General features: G+C 39.3%; 1 protein-coding gene across 3 annotated transcripts; it reads right to left on the bottom strand.

Moving 5' to 3' along the window:
* Positions 1-838: 838 nt before the first annotated feature.
* On the bottom strand, positions 839-18,550 carry GOLGA7 (golgin A7). 3 transcript variants are annotated; one of them, XM_081809434.1, is made up of 7 exons: positions 18,408-18,550; positions 18,051-18,182; positions 12,739-12,891; positions 7,646-7,708; positions 6,162-6,263; positions 4,849-4,910; positions 839-2,242 (listed from the first exon to the last, which is right to left on the bottom strand). In XM_081809434.1, exons 2-6 carry the CDS (start codon positions 18,159-18,161, stop codon positions 4,863-4,865), a joined length of 477 nt encoding a protein of 158 aa, XP_081665560.1. In that variant the 5' UTR covers positions 18,162-18,182; positions 18,408-18,550; the 3' UTR covers positions 839-2,242; positions 4,849-4,862. The 3 variants fall into 3 exon arrangements, with proteins under 3 accessions (XP_081665560.1, XP_081665562.1, XP_006746097.1); XM_081809436.1 differs by having other exon boundaries at positions 18,459-18,479; XM_006746034.3 differs by lacking the exon at positions 7,646-7,708 and having other exon boundaries at positions 18,408-18,549.
* Between the last annotated feature and the right edge of the window lie 176 nt (positions 18,551-18,726).

The following is an 18,726-nucleotide window of genomic DNA, read 5'->3' as shown; positions in this document are numbered from 1 at the left end:
ACTAGAAACAACCTCTGCCCTCATGGAATTAGAAGGATTAGGGTGGGGAAGGAGACACATGGCAAGGGGAAGGGGAGTTCAGTGTATAAATCATATATAGCACTAATACTCTGACCTCCCGAAAAACAAAGCATGTTACTCTTGAGAAACCATGTCTTTATGCTAGGAGCCGGGCAGGGTCTTATGACCTTCTGTATGAGTACCATTTACTGTCAGTGTAAATAGGGTAGGAAAGAGAAGCTGAAATTTTTTTTTTTTAAAAGATTTTTTTTTTATTTGACAGAGAGAGAGCACAAGCAGGGGGAGTAGCAGAGGGAGAGGGAGAAGCAGGCTCCCTGCTGAGCAGGGAGCCCGATGTGGGGCTCGATCCCAGGACCCCGGGATCATGACCTGAGCCGAAGGCAGATGGTTAACCGTCTGAGCCACCCAGGCGTCTCTGAAAATTTTATAAAGAAAAATAATCTCACAAAAGTCAGAACATGGACTATATTTTATAAGTGGTTATTCTCTACTAATGCACTTCATCTTAAAAAAGAGTCATCAGATGATCCAAGGTAGTAACAATAACTGGTATTTTATTCCTAATGAAACATCCTAATCTTTTATTTCTTTAATTGAATACATTTTTGACTCTCAGGGATGATTTCTTGGTTTTTATCTATTTAGCTAACATATCTGCCTCTTATGAGATAAAGCGTGTAAAAAACTGGAAAGTGTGATGAGTGTAAGATGTTTGTTGGAAAATATTAAGCCGCACCGATTCTAGTAGTGTTGTTTATCTGCGAAATTTAATGCCATATCACTTTACTAAACCACACCAAATATGATACAGAGACAATTTGTTTAAGAAAAGTTTTACTAATGTGTTCTTATTTCAGCAAAGTTATTGCAACAGGTTTAAAAGGCAGACAGACACACTATTACAGGCTCTAACAAAGGAATTTTATACAAATAAAATATTACACAGACCAATGAGATTTACTGAATAACAGATCCATAAAAGAAACTAAATCTGAAAGATTAAATCCAGTATTAGCACCTACAGTATCTCTGAAAGTAAAACTTTTAACTGTTTCATTCTTTCCTAATATATTTCTGAACTTTCTCCCAAAAACAGTGCTCTCAAACCCCAAAGATGAAAGAAGGGCATAAGAAACCCGGATACTAAGAACATACAGCCAAAAGAACTAGAAACACTGACTCAGACTTGAAAGTTTTAGTTGGAAATCACTGAACTTACTGTACTTGAACCAATCATAAGACTTCTGTGCACTGAATACTGTATATGAGGAAAGTCTATGAATCATAAGATTTGCCAGTAGGGACAGTTAAAAATTAGCAATATACAGTATTATTCCTATCAAATTTTTTTCTCATAAGTTATATTTATAACAAAACTATAATTAAAATATTTATTATACTTGCTTATTACACATTCAGGGACACAGCAGGGACATTTATGTGTTTGATGGTTTAGCATCCACTTTATTGTGCTTACTTATTTTTGTAATGAACACGCAACACATACTACATCTTCCCAACATTCAAGGTAATGCAATAATAACAAAATTCTCCAAAGAAAAATAACTGGAAATTGCATTAAATACTGCTTTAATTAGGAATAATTGCTATCATAAAACAAATAACATTATACATTATTTTTCCAATGAGTTTCAGTTTGAGAAACTGAACAGAAACAGATCTTTAAGATTTTAGTCATGGCAAAACTGGTAGTTCTTCGAAATCTGGGAGATGCATTAGCAAAACCACAGACACAGCCTACCTTTCACCAAAATCCTGGAGAACAGCATTTTATGAATTTGGGGGAGATAAGACTGAATACTGGCTGAGATATGACTTGGAAGTCGAGAGCCACCTGGGAAGCTGGCCCAAGGAATGAAGAGAACCACTGGTACTGGTGGCAGACAAGAAAGAAACTTTGTGTTGGGCTAACCAACGGCCTATTTTATTAATGGCTCTGAATAAAAGAAGTGAAGTGCATCATTGTGTTTTCTCAGAAACTAATCAAAAGATTACAGAGTCCTACACAATTTGGAGACACAAAGTGGATGCTGAGCGACTAGAGGTCACTCCAGGTGTGGAATTTTAGAAAGTTAGTCCTTGGAGTAAATGGCACCGTGGCTCTGGCAGCAGATGCAAAGGAATGATGCTCTGGAGAGGAGGTAGGGGACACTCTGCGATCGGCCAGTGGACAGATGAGGGTCCCAGCTGGAGGTGGGATCTGCAGTTAGATGCAAAAAGAAGTTTTAGAAAGGGATGCTAAAATAACCTCTACAACATCTCTCCTACACCAGCTCATAGGAGCTCCTCATAAGTGGGCTAGTTCTAATAGAATACTTGGATCTGTACTAACTGACAAGTGAGGGCATAGCTCACCAGTCTAGAAATGCAAGCCCTGGATATTTCAGTCTCTGCACGATCTTGTCACAAGAGGTAGGTAGCACAGCACAGGCTGAAGTGGCGAATCTGGGGCCAGGCCACCTCGACTGCTACCTACTAGTCTTCAGCCTTAGACAAGTAACTTGGGTTCTCTGCGCCTGACTCTCATCTGAGAAAACTGGGATAACAGTACGTACCTTGTTGGGCCGCTGTGATGATCAGTACTAAGCATTTAGAACAGTGCAGGCACATAATGAGCACCCACAAAAGTTGGCTATTTTCCTCAGCACTCATTTATTGTGACCGGGTAATGACATGTTCCAATTTTTAAATAAAAAAGACAATCCAAAGAGAAAACACCATCAGTCTTTAATAGAGCTATTTTAAACATTTTTAATAAAGGCCATCTGCATGATTTGTGTATTTTTTGGTTAAATCATTAACTCTCATGTAATAGTTCAACCTGCAGAAACCTTAGAGACTTAAGAAAAACCACAGAGCTGGATTAATTATTCGTACAGTTTCTCCCCCTCCTCCAAGACTTCCGCCCACACTAGATGCTGTGCCTGAGGAACACACAGCTCTAAATTGAACAGAAATATTTGCATTCATGAAACTATCCAGAAGTTCTTAATGTAAATCTTTCCCATTTCAAAATTTCACAGTTGCCTGACTATTGATAGATTAGTCTCTGGTGTGTATTTGCTCAAAACCCCACACCACCTCAGAAAAACATTACAGTTAGCAATAATAGCTGCAAAATGAGTCATGACAAATGGGTTGTGCCAAGTCAACGCAGCTGCAATTGATAAAACAAACTTATTGCAATGGCACATAACAAAAACCACACATTAAGGCTCCTGGTTGCTCCACTGAGAAGTGTCAGTTTGGGAAACTGTACATGACAAAGTCTATGAGCAAGTAACACTAAGTGTTCCCAAACAAGACCTTTTTAAAGAAAAGAAAACACATGGCAGAGGATATCATGATTTAGATTTTTGGCTTTCAAAGTCAAAGAATTCAGGTGACACTTTCACTAGTGCTACAAGACAGCAGCTCTGGAATGTTGGTTGGTTTATAGGATTTGATAAATTGTACGGGGCAGACAAAATGTATCTTTTAAGAAAGTCTTGAAAAAGAAAAGGGGAGGATAAACACTTAGAATAATCTGAATCTGATGAACTCTTCCCTCTCCCCATGTTTTCTGCTGCTGCAAGTACTTATAGGAAGTATGGGTTTGTGGTCCACAAAACGGGTTTTGTGGTCCATCGAACTTGGGTTCGTATCCCAAAATGTGTTAAACTGTATGACTTTGAGAACACCATTTCATCTGTTTGTACCTCAGTTTGCTCATCTCTAAAATGGAGGAAATACTCTGCACACTTTTTGTAAGAATGAGACATACCATTTGTAGAACACCTGGCACAGAGCAGGTGTCCTCAAAATGGCAGTTATTATTACTGTTGCCCCGGGAAGGAGGAGGAGGTCTGCTTTGGCAGAATCTGTGTCTGTGCTGCCTGTCAGTGACAAACACCTGCAAACAGTCATGTAGGAAAGTACAGCAGCAGAACACTCTCGGTAGAAAGTGTAAATGACTGGAATCGGCAGAAACAGTGCAGTACGATTTTCTGTTACTTAGAAGCCTATGCTAATGGACTATGGTTTCCACATGATTCTGCGTCTACACTCCTATCAGTATTAACTATTTGTTTCTCACTTCTTCAAGGTCATTATATGGATATAGAAGAACATAAATGTTCTAAACAAAAGAATTAAATTTATGGTTTTAACCACCAGGGTAAGTTTTCTTCTACAGGGCAATGAAGCCACTTAAATAAATGAAATATTCAAAATCTCCCCCTCCATTCTGAAATGTTTCTTTCGTTATTAAAGCCATTCATCATCCAGGCAGGGCAATCGCTGAAATGATTTTTATATGCAAAATCCAAAATGATTTTTATATGCAAAATGCCTAAGATTGCTCTGAAATATTAAAACAAGACCTCCTCCCCTGAAAAAACATCTGCCAAAACAAAGTAACAACAAAACAGTCTGAAAACAATACAGAGGGGAAAAATCAGGATTAAATTCTAGATCACTGACGGGGCGCCTGGGTGGCTCAGATGGTTAAGCGTCTGCCTTCGGCTCAGGTCATGATACCAGGGTCCTGGGATCAAGTCCCGCATCGGGCTCTCTGCTCCTTGGGAGCCTGCTTCTCCCTCTGCCTCTTTCTCTCTCTGTCTCTCATGAATAAATAAATAAAAATCTTTAAAAAAAAAAAAAATTCTAGATCACTGAATAGAACTTTGGGTTAAATACACATTTTAAATCTCAAGCCAATACAGAGAATATGCCATTACCTAACGATTTATTTACCATGCAGGGAAGAAAATTCACCTGTGCTACATATGATAAAAACTACATATAAACCATGTAATTTTTTCTTACCTTAATTCTATGGTTTATCTTCCACTGCTCATGCCTCTGTCTTCATAAATGGTGATTTCAATCTAAACAGCATAGCTGTTAAGAAAACACACTGGAGAATGGAACATATAAGAGGGGACTGTGGCAAGATGATGTGTACGAGCCGCACAGACTTTGCTTTCAATTTCCTTTTGCTCATTTTTTTAAGAATTTCTCCTACTTAAGTTAAATATGATGCTCTCTCCACCTTGAAAAAACTTTAAGAAATGTAATTGCCTGTAGTAATCTACATGTAATTCCCCTCCCCCCCAAAACACTATTTATTTTTTGGAAAAAAAAATTCTGAAAAAGATGCTATATTGTAGAACTAGGGGGTTGTTAGCTGAGAATCGAAGAAGGTAATGAATTCAAGGGTTTAAAATGCCCTGTAATTATTTGCAAACTTTTTCTTGGGAGAGGGTTCATGACCTCTAAAAGTTTAAGAACCACTGCTGCAGAGTATAATAAAACTGCTGAAATTATTATCAGCCGGAAGGCCTGGGATTATCTGACCTAGGTTTTTTAAAAAAAATTTATTTTACTCATTACTCCAGTTATCAAGCTACATTAGTTTTTTTTGCAATTCTATTTACCAAATTCACTTAGTGAGTTTCAAAGCTTACTGCCTCTAAAAATACGCACAGTATGTCAAAGGTAATGAAATTATACATCTGGCAGCTGTAACTGATTTCAACCAGTCAGATGAACCCATGGAACTGCAATTCATTTGGATGACAAGTCTCACCACACATTATGAGTTTATGCATTTCAAAGAGGCTTTAGGTTCAGAGTTTCTGCAGCTGAAATGCATTACTCATGCCACCCTCATTATTACTACAAGATGCCCTCAGAACCACCAAGAAAGACAGTAACCAGAATATTAAACAATCTGGAGACCTGCACAACGCAAAGGAAGGAGATGTACTTTAAGAAAAATGTTGGGAAATAGGAGCTTGTGGTAGGTATGCAATTCACACAGAAGATTCCCAGGGCAGGGGCGCCTGGGTGGCTCAGTCGTTAAGCGTCTGCCTTCGGCTCAGGTCATGATCCCAGGTCTTGGGATCGAGCCCTGCATCGGGCTCCCTGCTTGGCGGGAGGCCTGCTTCTCTCTCTCCCACTACCCCTGCTTGTGTTCCTGCTTTAGCTGTCTCTGTCAAATAAATAAATAAAATTAAAAAAAAAAAAAAGATTCCCAGGGCAAATACAAGAGAAGGGAGTTAAATTCTCTCTAGTTGTACCATCAAAATTTTCTTTTTATAAATATTTAGACCTTATGATCTGGACAAAAAAGATACAACTCGAAGTCCTCTTTCAATGGGATCTGTCAGGAGGAGGCCTTGGGGAGCATATATCTTCTCATTCTGCTCTTGAATGTATTTGGACACTTTCTTCAGAACCTGACAGAAAGAAACACCATAGCTTTTAACAAATATCATCAGATTTCCCATTAAGTATCAGCTGGATCTCAAAATACTCAGGCAGTGGAATTAGCTTTTAAAACAAGAAATGGATATCCATATGAAGGGATACAGCTGTGAGTATTTGGCACACACCAGTTGTGTATGACATACAGCACAGCCTGATGGACTCTGCAAGTCACTTAAGTACCAATGCATACAAAAGCATGAGCACCAGCCCCTCCTTCTTACCTGCTGTCGTCTCAATCCTGGATATACAGAAATAAGTAGGTGATTCTGTACACAAAAGTTGGTTGTACTTTCCTCTTTCCCACTCATCAAATGTTAATGTGACACCAAGGTAGCTCTTGGCCGTTCCCTTTAACACTTAAGAACTGCTGCTTCTCTCCTTTGCATGTCTTTGTCAACTTTAAGTAATGATACAAAGTTGGCCCATTAACAAGAAATAGCCCAGTTAGTTTAAAACTGAGTTTATTTCCTTTGTAAGGCATGTGACAGCTGCCAAGGAGTTTCTGATGACAAGTGTCTTACATCATTTCCACCACTGCATATAATGCTACTCTGTAGTTTGCTCTTGTGTCCTTGATGGGAACTTTGGTTTATAAGTTTAGCACTAAGGTTGTAAAGTCAAAGCAAATGCAGACAAAAGCCAGATAGGATACAAAGGAACTTCTGGAAATTGCCAAATCTCTAGCTTTAATAAGGTCAATTTTGAGACAGATAAGCTAGAAGAAAATAAATCTTAATAGCTATATACAAAATCAGAGAGTTACATGTTTTATTTCAGATTCAAAGTCATCATAACCCTTTTTTGGCTCTACTGTTCAAAAAGGCTTTGATCCAGTTCTTTAATTACTATATATTTTCTTAAATTCATACGACCAGCATATGCTATAGTCTTGGATAAATGTGATCACAGCGTAAGGGGAAAAAAAGAACTGTATGAGAATAAGGTTAGAGATTAAGAAACAAATTAAGTGTGGGTCTATAATGTACCAGGGCAAACTAACAAAATTAGGATGCTACAATTTAGGTGCTGTAGTATAAGCTGATTTAGAATTTAAAACACTAGGTAGTTTGCATAATGAATTTTCTTTTTTTTTTTTCACTCTTAAGGTGAATTGCATTATTTGTATCTTTTGAATTTTCTTACTGAAGGAAAATAAAATTTAAATAAGTTTATTCAAGTTGCATCTTTGGGAATACTATAATTTGGGAATACTAAAATTCAAGTTGCATACTTTAGGAATACTATAAGTTCTAAAAGAGCATGATGTTATTAAAAGAGCAATCTGCAGGGTTCTTTAGGTAGTGAATTAAGAATACCACTACTAAAGAAAACATTTTTTTCATCTAATTACCTGAAATAATACAAGTATCATTCTCCTATTTTCAATTCTCAAAGAACTTGAGTGATTCTTGGTCTTTATGAGCAAAAAAGAAATCTTAGGTACTATCTTTCTATCAGAGTTTGTCAATCATGCTAAAATAACAAATAGAAGAAGTAGCCCATAAAGGTGCCCAACTTAGGACCCTCAGTCTTCTCTCCAATTTCCTTCTCAGCTCACCTGCCAGAACTGGAAATTGGAGAGTCGGTCTACCCTCACTCCAGTCCATTTCCACTAGGGGGGACAGTCAGAAAAGTGCTTGCACGACTGGTTTCAAAGAAAGGACTCCTTCAGAACAGCTTTCCTTCCTCTCTCCTTGGGTACACGTTACCAGCAAAGAAATAGCATGCCTTTATTTGATTTAAGCATAACTTTGTTGTGCAAGGTTTTTATTTAAGCTTTAATAACATTCATGTGCACTTAGGTATCAGTTCAGAAAGAAAACAAGGTTTTCTTTTTGCATAAGCTCCAAATCCTCTTATACCACTCTGGTGAAGGCAGGACTGTCTTAAATAAGATGCTCTTAAACTCTTAGTCTCTTTAGCAACAAGAAAGCATTAACATGAGTAAACTCATAATGCATCCCAGGCAGGACAAAGCAGCATTCTTACTCCCAAAAAACTTTATGGTGACATTTTAGTCATAGTTTATTATTTTTGGAAATCAATGTCAAAACAAATTATAATATTGAACAAAATTATCTGTTATCCTCAAACCCTCAACAAAGCCTCAATCTGTATATTTACAAAGCTAAACACAATCAAACCTCAGTAAAGACTATTATCCTCCTTGAGAATATTAAACTGGAGAGACCCTTAAGAAAAAATACAGACGTTCAAGAAAAAATATCCTAAGTGAGGCTAAGCGAGAACAGCAGGATCTTAGTATTTTCAGAAAATATCTAAGTTGCTTCTAATTTGTTCCTTTTGCAGATTAAAGCACATAAGCAGAAGGGATGTTTTGAACAAGACAGACAGCTACTGAGCGGAGAAGCTTCTACAAGCCCATTTGTTCCCTAATTATAATGGGCAGCAACAATAGAGAAATAACACTGAAGTCTTTATCTTCATTTTAAATCAATAAATAGCACATTATAGGAAAAAAAAAAGCATGATTGTTCTAATGAGTTTTAAAAGGCTTATTTACAATTTCAAAAAATTTAACCCACATGACAAAGTGTAAGCACTATTATATTTGGCTTACTGTTCGTAGACTGAAAATTTTAGTGTTTAAAGTATAAGTACATGTCTTAATTATGACCATTCCAGTTATTCACTTGGCACAATCTAGTTATTCATGTCCAGTTTCTAAAATAAAATTACCTACTTAAAAAATGTGGCCACACCTTAAATTTTGGTTTCTTGACTAATTTTATTTGGTCTTTTTTTTTTTTTTTAAAGATTTTATTTATTTATTTATTTGAGAGAATGCAGAGCAAGAGAGTGCACATGAGTGGGGTGGGAGGGAGAGGGAGCAGCAGGCTTCCCACTGAGCAGGGAGCCTGATGTGGGCTTGATCCCAGGACCCCGAGATCATGACCTGAGCCGAAGGCAGATGCTTAACCAACTGCGCCACCCAGGCATCCCTAATTTTATTTGGTCTTTACTTGCTTTATAATACTCCATAAAAAGAAAGAAACCTTGATAAGACTTACAAAGTAGTACCTTCTACATTGCCTATGAATCCAAGTTAAAACATATATTAGGATCAATTTCCACTCTATTTCTGATACAGAGAACTGCCTTTCAAGATTAATAATCAAAGGGATGATGACTGATTGTAGGCTCCACGCCCAAGGTGGGACTTGAACTTACAACCCTGATATCACAAGTTGCATGCTCTACCAACTGAGCCAGCCAGGTGCCCCAACAGTCAAAGGGATTTTAATTAAAAGCTGCTAAATGTTTTAAGCAGCTAAATAAGTTAGCAGCTGCTAAAAAAGATGACTATACCTGAAAAAAACTGTTCACAAATATCTAATTAAAACGCGTGTGTGTATATATATGTAAACACATTGGTGTGTGTATATACATATAAAAGTATGTATATACACTAACTTAATTTTTAAATTTCTTAAGAGAACACTATTTATCAGGCATCTACCATATGTGAGGAAATACATTAATTCTAATGTATTTTATAGTTGAGAGAACTCAGAGAGATTAATTTGTCCATGATCCCATAAGTAATGTAATTGACTTGGCTGGCAACCAATTACCAATTTCTTTTTACAACTGACATTAGAAGGAGGTATCTATCTATTTCAGCAAATGCACATGGATAAATAAAAGTTAATTAAAATCTTAACAAATGTAAAAGCTATAAGGAAATGACAACTCAATTTTCTAATACTCCACTAAGCATGAATAAAATTCTCTAGAGGATATAATTCTACCTTAAATTGGTAGTATCCTATACTTCTTTAAATGACCATCCCCGGATGGCCTAGTTTCTATCCATATGAATTCAGCCTTATCCCATCCTACATTCAGCTTCTCATGAAATCTTGGTTCCACTATCACCATATTCCTTGAATTTGTTCATCTCCTTCCATCTCTACTGCTCCATTCCCTGTCCAAGCTATCATCATCTCTTCCTGATTTCTTTGGAGCATCCCACCTGGTTTCCCTACTTCCATTTTTATATCTTTTTTCCCCCCTAGAATAAAGAGATTGCTTTAAAATGAAAATCTGATCATATCACTCTTCCACTTAAAATCTTTGAGTAGCTTCCCTGCTGCACTGTAAATAAATTCTGAACATCTTTCCATGGACTACATACTCCTACATGATACAGCTCCTCCTTACCTCTCCAAACTCACCTCTGGACCCTCTCTCCACTCCTCTCCTTCCACACCGACCTTCTTACAGTTCCCAGGACACATCACGCTCTCTGGGCCTTTGCACACACTTATCTCTCTACCTGAATGAATGGTCCCAGGATTTGCATCCTTCATATAGCCGCTTATAGGTTATCACTTCAGAGGCCTTTTCTGACCACACAATCTAAATTAGGTCTCTCCTATTATTTTCTATCACAGGAAAGTTTGTTTTCTTCAAGACACTTATCATCATTTATAATTTAGTTGGTTTTGTTTCCTTTGCATCAGTTGTTACCACTAAATTATAAACACAAGGTCAGCAATCATGTTTGCCCTGTTCTGTTATATCCCCTGCACACTGTTTAGCACATGGTAGGCTTTCAATAAATATTTACCAAATGAATGACTCCTTTGTCCCTTCACTCAGCAAATGTACTATTAAAGAGAAGCTGCTAAAACAAAACAGACTGAAAGCTGATACTGATCCTTTAAAACTTCTGATTTTGAATGTTAAACAGGAATGAAAGCTGCTTCTCTGTATGATATGGAAAAAAATATAAACTACTAATTTAGTTATTTAAATACACCCTTTTAGTAACACTAAGACAATTCATGTCAGGATGCTAATGAAGCATATGGCAGCATTTTCAGCCAATAACTCACAAAAATACTTCAGTTGCAACTGTATCTGCTTTCCATTATATAGAGTCCAAGACAACCACAGAGACACTTCTATTAGGTGGGGTATAATCTGTAACATAGATATCCTTATAGCATTTCAGTTGCTAAACATTACTGTGATTAACTTAAATTCATTCAACACACATTCAGTGAGTGCCTAATACACCCAGGGCATGGTGTTGGGCACAAAGAGGGACACAAAATGGTTAAGGCACTGTCCTTGATCTCAAGAAGAACACATACTTGAAGGGCAAATAATGCAAACTGCTACATTCCAAAGTCAAGAGAGGTAAGTGCCAGGAAAAGAGACGTAAATAAAATGTTGTGGGAATACAAAGTCGAGAAAGAATTATGATTAGAAGAGTAAGGAAAAGTGAGATGACAGTAGAACCTAAAGGACTGGTGAGATTTGAACATGGGAAGAATGGCACTGTAGGTGGAGGAAAACCTCGGAGGGTGTGCGTGGGGCCGGCAAGGGAATGAGTTTGGCTGAAAGACTGAGTGAAGAAGGGGTGGGAGACAAAGCTGGAAAGGTAAGTTGGAGGTCACTTGGAGAAAGGGCTTGAACTTTACTCATTGGCAGTAAACGGGAAGCCAGGGAAAGCCTCTGGCTTTTTAAGAGTGCTAGAGGAAGTAATACAGTGTTGTTGTTATTGTTTTTTTTTTTTTTAAGATTTTATTTTATTTATTTTAGAGAGAGAGAGAAAGAGTGCATGTGAGTGGGGAGAGGGACAGATCAGGAAAGAGACAGAATCTCAAGCAGACTGTGCTGAGTGCAGAGCCCGACACAGGGCTCAATCCCAGGACCCTGAGAGATCATGACCTGAGCCAAAATTAAGAGCTGGAGGCTCAACTGACTGAGCCACCCAGGCACCCCAGTAACGCAGTATTTTATGAAGGCAGCAGCAGATGGTTTGGAAAAATAAAAGAATGGAAGAGATGAAACTCGTCAGACTATTTCAATAGTCTAAGAGACAGGTAGTAAGGGCACATATTAGAACACTGGCAGAGGAAATCATGAAAAGTTAATGAATGAGAAACTGGAAGATATTTCAGTCTTTGACAACTGATAAATTTTCCCCTTCTTCATCCCCTACACCTTAAGATGGTACTGAAAAAGGCAGGGTGCTATTAAAAAAATGGGGAAGTGTGAGGTTTGCCTTTTGGAAATCTAAGTTGAGAAGCTGGCAACTCCAGGTCTAGCATGCAGCTGGAAAGAGAAGTGGCAGGATAAGATTGAAGATAGAGACCTGGGGAGAAAAAGTAAGAGGATTCTCAGAAAGCTAGATAGAATGAGAATATAGATTTTCCACAGTCTTCTTAAGTGTAAGCCAATTTGAACATTGGTATGTCACCTTCATGTGGACAGATCAATTTTGACCAGTTTCTGAAAGACTCAGGACTCTTTACCATGTGCTCTAGATATAGGAGCAACAACAAAATTTGAATTATTATTATTATACATGCCCCTTTAAGTTTTATGGCAACTGTCACCATGTAAACATGTCAACAACTCACCTTTTTTTATGATTTTGAGATTTTGCGAAAACAAAGGTAGCCTTACCTTCTCATAATGAGTTTCCATGCATAAGAAAATGGTGTATGCTGTTAAACAAGCCAAACAGCCTTCAAGATAGGATTGGCCCCCAAGCTTCTCTGCTTCTGCATAAAGGTTATTTAGAGTTCGAACTGTTTCTTCAAACTGCTGTCTATCAATCTGTACGGAAAAAAGAAATTAAAAATAAGTTTTGGAAAAAAAGATCAACCACTCACTGATGCTTGCTACCACTAAATTATTCTGCTGTTTTGTCAACATTCTTATCCACTAGGTGGCAAACATCTTAGGTGATGAAATCGGGACCTATGTTACTGCAACTGCGTAGTCTTTGTTTATTCTCATCCCTCTTATGGACACTGGGTATCTTCAAGACTCAATATGGTATCTCTTTATTCTCTATACTGAGTATCAAGTAACTTAATAAAATTATACAATCCTGGGGTACCTGGGTGGCTCAGTTGGTTGAGTGTCTGACTCTTGGTTTCGGCTCAGGTTATGATCTCATGGGTCATGGGATGGAGCCCCATGTTGGGCTCTCTGCTCAGCAAGGAGTCTGCTGAATTCTCTCTCTCCCTCTGCCCTTCCTCCCTTCCCCGCCCCCCAGCTCATGCTCTCTCTCTCTCAAATAAATAAATCTTTTAAAAAAATTATACAATCCTTCCATCTTTCCATTCACTTATATTCACATTTACTGAGCATCTACCATCAGACAGATGTTAGGACAGGCCTTAGAGAAAGATGAATAACTGTTTCAGTCCTCCAGGAGTTGGCAGTCATGAAAGCAGAATAGGTATGTAAACATATAAATGTAATAAATTGACAAAGTACTACAGTGGAGGCATATTTAAAATATGGTGGGGGCACAAAAGGAAGGAGACATTCTCTTTATCTGGAAAGAGCAGGTAATCTTATTATTTTTTTAATGTTTTTATTTAAATTCCAGTTAACTAACATACAATGTAATATTAGTTTCAGGTGTACAAAAGAGTAATTCAACACTTTCATACAACACCCGATGCTCATCACAAGTGCACTCCTTAATCCCCATCACCTATTTCACCCATCCCTTCCCCCCCAATCCACCTCCCCTCTGGTAACCATCAGCTTGTTCTCTACAGTTAAGAGTCTGTCTCTCGGTTTGCTTCTCTCGCTCTTAAGAGAAAGTAACCTTAAATTGGGTCCCTAAACACTGGAATCTACTGAAAGCTCACACTAAACAAGACAAAATCTCAAACTATCACACAATTCTTCACACCAAGTCATTCCTATTACCTTTCTATTCAGTGACACCATTATCTCACATTTACACTAATACTACCACTGTCATCCATTTTCACTCTAATCTCCAGTTTTCACTTTTTCCCCCTAACTTTGTAGATTTTAAAACTCAATGCTCTACCCTAGGACTTTCACCCCATTAGTAGAGTATTTCATGCAACACTACCATTCTTGGCAAAAAAGGACAATTTATCTATCCTTACTCTAGGCCTCCTCTCACACATCTGCCTTATTCCTGAAAGGAGTAACTCCTTACATATAAATTCTATCTTTTATGAAGGCTTTTCTTTTTTTTCTTTTGAGAGAGACTCTTAAGCAGGCTCCATGCTCAGCGTGGAGCCTGACACGGGGCTCGATCTCACAACCCTGAAATCATGACCTGAGCCGAAATCAAGAGTCAGAGGCTTAACTGACTGAGCCACCCAGGCGCCCCACTTTTGTGAAGTCTTTATATAGAAACAGACTTGGAAAAAAAGTTAAAGAACGTCAATATACAGTTTGAGACAAAACAGTTCCAAGAACATAATTTTTTAAAATGTAAAACGATATGATTATCACCTTTAAGCTATTAAAATCCTTTAGGTTAGAGGCAGTTGCAATTATTTTTTGTCCTTTGTGTGGAAGAACTATTGAGGACCCAATGGGCAGATGGCATGAAAAACTTTAATGTGAACTTTAAAGTGGTGGCGGCTCTTCTGTTTTTCAAAAGGAGCTACTTTTAATTTCCCAGAATATTCAGAGTTTCTGACAAGGGTTGGGTGGATGGAGATGGTGCTAGGAGCCAGGGTAGCATTCCTGCACTGAGCCACCACTTGAAGAATGGTCATCTGGGGAATCTATGTCAGAGTTCTCATTCCCTGAAAACGGACTTTGTTCACTCCATGAACAAATATTTATAACAAATTGTTATCTTTACTAATTATGCCCAAGTTAACACCTTCAGTTTGTCACATCAGCAAATCCACAAAAGTCTAAATAATTTTAAACATGCACATTTGATCTACCTAAAATGTTATGATCTGATAAGGAAAGTTCTTTGAATTATTTACATTTCTCTAGACATAGTGTGATTCAAAACCATGGGATCCAACTGAGAAACATTTCTTTCAGGTCAGAATTACTGGTCATACCAGAAACATGAATTCTTAAAAAAGTTATCCCAAGATTATAATGCTTTATAGGATGGAGGTAAATCATAGATCATTAAAAAGAAAAAATCCAAGGTGAAGGATTTTTTTAAAAAAGTTTAATAAAAATGAAATTTAAAAAGTCAATAATTTCTTTGAAAGGCTATTAAAAAAGGGGGTAAAAAGTATGCTAGCCAGCAGTGAAGGCAAAGGACATAACATACAAGGGGTCGACAGAACAAATGTGGCCATTTTCCTCTCACTCACTTCACTAGGAAGAACATCTCTCAGTGTTCTTCCTTGGGTACTTGAAGACTGATACTGAAGCTATACAAAATTGGGAGATTTGTGAAGTGGGAGCCAAATATAAATTTGGAGTAATGAACATTGAAAATCAGAAGGAAATAGGAATCAGACTCTTTTCCCAGAATTTTTGTTTCCTGAACTATGTGGTAGAAAGCATGGAGCTGAAGCTTAAAGTGATCATAAGTCAAAGGTAACAAGTCAAAGGTAATTTCTACCAACCAGATGTAGACACATTTTTAAAGGTATGTAAGGGAACAAATGCTTCAATTATAGTTCACTCATTTCTCTCCTACCCAGACCAAGGGTGCCTAACATGACTATTTTTGCTAAAGTGAGAATAAAGCTTTCTTTAGGAACTGTTCTGGCAACAAAGTACTTAAGCATCTAAGTATTACATTCTAAGAGGCAATAGAAAAAGTAAACTTGTTAAAAGGCAGAATTTGTCCTCACTCCCAGGTTAAAGGGTACAAATGTGTGTTTAATGCTTTAAAGTAACACAAAACATTTGTATATTAGTTTCTTCCTCTATTAAATTGCCAAGTGTGATGTTCTCACAAAAGGAAAATCAGCCCCAGTGGCAGAGCAATCAGTACAATTTCTAGGGTAAATAGTAGAGAAACAAAGAAAGTTTTCAATTTTCCATCAAACAAAGCAAGGAAAATTTAAACCTGTAATTGAAATTTGATTTCAACGCACTGAAAGAAAAATCAAAGCTCTCCCAAGCAGTTTAAAGTATAAACTAGTATTTTAACCCAAACATTTAAAAAAAGGAAAAAAAAACCCCAAAAAACCTCAAAGACACAATTGAACAGCACCAAATAACATTCCATCAGTACTCAGAGTCACAAGCAGTTCTAGGCTATAATCTGAAGTCAAAGAAATAAAAGGACTCCAGAATTTAGAAACATCAATTTCCTATAAGTATCAGTGGAGTACTGTGACTACACTGTGTTTCTTTATTCAGACTATAAAATAAAGGCTCTACCACACACGGAGTGGAAGGCTAATGTCTGATTCTGCATACATATATTTGGCTCAGTTATGAGTTGGAAGTTTGACTTTAAAACCTTTAAACAAAAGAATCTTGTAACATCCAAGTAAGTGTGGTAAAAAGAATAGTTTACACTCTGATTTGAAAGTACATAAATAGTATAAGTCAGAGTTTCCATAACAAGCTTACAAACAAAACATTTGCTTCATTTCATACAAGCCGTAACATGTAAAACATGTTAACTGTGATGTTAAATTATTTTAAAAATAACATTCAGTAGCTCTAGCCAACAGGCAACTTGCTCAATTTCTACTTCTTCAAACCATGGTGGAAATGTCCACCCAGTGTCAAGCTGAGTTAACCCAACATGGAGACAATAAACTGCAGCATTTATGTGGCATTTCACAGACAAGCTAATCTACAAACCATCTTTATAAAGCATACCTGATCTTTCATTTGCACTTAAAGAAACATACTTAGGTCACTAACTCGACCACAGTTATAAATTAAGTCGAAGGACACTAGTGATATACATTGATTTTTCAAACTTGGCCATCAGGTAGAACCACCCACCTGTTACAAGTTGATTTTAAAGGGCTGCTACACATTTTTCTAGTACAGACTCATCTACACCCACTTATCCCATGACCAGTATTTCTTACTCCCACACCCACAGCACACCTAATCACCTCAGTCCCTCACCCTCCCCATCAAGGTGAAAAGAGCACAAAACCTGCTCCATCTAACCAGAAACCGATCTCTAAAAAGGAAACAGAATGTAAGGTAACATGGCTCAAGACCAAAAGATCTTTCTTTGGGTGGGTAAACACTTGCGGGTATAAGAAAACACACACATATGCTCACTTCATTGTACTTTTAGAATAAAATACAATGATTCCCACCCTCCCCCCAAGTCTGAAGAAAGAGGAAACAGCCCATTCTTCCATTCTGTATGCAAGGTTGCCTAAGGGACCTATATCCTGATGCCAATTTTGATATGCAAGCCAACAAAACACAGGTGGCTCCCAGTGATGGTAACTGGGAATGACAAGCCTAAGGCCTTGTTCTGAGATCTTTCCCTGTCCAGGCCGATCTAATGCTCTGCATTTTTCAGGTTCAAAGAAGGCTTGTCTGTACTGCCTGGCACAGCAACTTAATAAACCCTTTCTGCCGAGCAGTGCGACCAGCACAATGGCCACAAACGCCAGTCACGAGAATGATTACTCCTGCCTGGGGAGGTAGGAGGATATAGCTTCCAACACGCTTTGTTAGGTGGCTTGGAACCTCAGGAATTAGTTCCTCATCACTGCTGGCAATAACCCGGGGTGGGGGTGGGGGGACAGCCGGGAAGAAGACGGCTGGCTGGGTACAGATTCCCGGCACTGGGCACCACAGAGTTCTATAAGGTCATCACACCGGGGGCTTGGCCTTATTCATCCTCCTCCAAGCACCGTGTCTTGCTTAGTGGCCCTCTTCTGACCAAGGCTCCTTCTTTGCCTTCCCCTCCCCAGAGCCACGAGACACTCTGCGAGCCCGGTGTCGGCCCATACTCCCTCCCGTCCCTGAAGAGCCCCCTCCCTCGCCCCAGAGCAGGTGCGGAGAGCCAGTCTGCGTACCCGGTTCTCCAGCTCCGCGGGGAACTTGGTCTGGAACTGGCACCGTGTGCCACTGCTGTAGTCTCGCTGAATGAATACCTTCCCGGACACCGGCGCCTGCTGCGGCCTCATGGCGAGGACAGGACGCGCGCGCTGCGGGTTCGGGGGGGGGGTGGAACACCAACCACGGGTCAGAGCCCCGGCCTGGACCCAAGACTCCAGCCCGCCAGACCCCCAGCCCCACCCACGGGCCAAAGCGGCCCAAGGTCTCCCCCGCCGCACTCCCCTTCACCCATACTGTCACCGCGGGCTTTTAACTACAGCCCCGGCCCAGGCCCCGCGCCCCCCACAGCCCGGTTCGGCCCGGGAAACACGAACCCGCCTCCTCTGCCCTCCAGCTGCAGTCGCACCGCCCACGCCGTCACTTACGTCCTGCCGCAAAAGGCCTCTTTCCCCGCCCCACAGCTCGGCCTCCTACCTCAAGGCCGGGGCCCACCCTCTCCCCGGCCGTAAAGCGACTCTGGTGAGGCTGCGCGTTGCTGCGTGGAGGCGCGCCCAGGGGGCGGGGCCCGGCCCGATACCGCCTCTCGCCCCGCCGGGAGGAGTCAACACGGAAGGAAAAGGCTGGGCTGGGGGAGGGGGCGTTGGTGTGGGGGATAACTGTGGAGGCTGGGCTCTCCCGGTGGTTGCAGAGGTC

Source organism: Leptonychotes weddellii, chromosome 2 (genome assembly GCF_054177405.1).
Source record: "Leptonychotes weddellii isolate Sample4059 chromosome 2, ASM5417740v2, whole genome shotgun sequence".
Lineage (NCBI taxonomy): Eukaryota > Metazoa > Chordata > Mammalia > Carnivora > Phocidae > Leptonychotes > Leptonychotes weddellii.
Note: the sequence above shows the minus strand (reverse complement) of the source record. Positions and strands in the feature narration are given on the sequence as shown.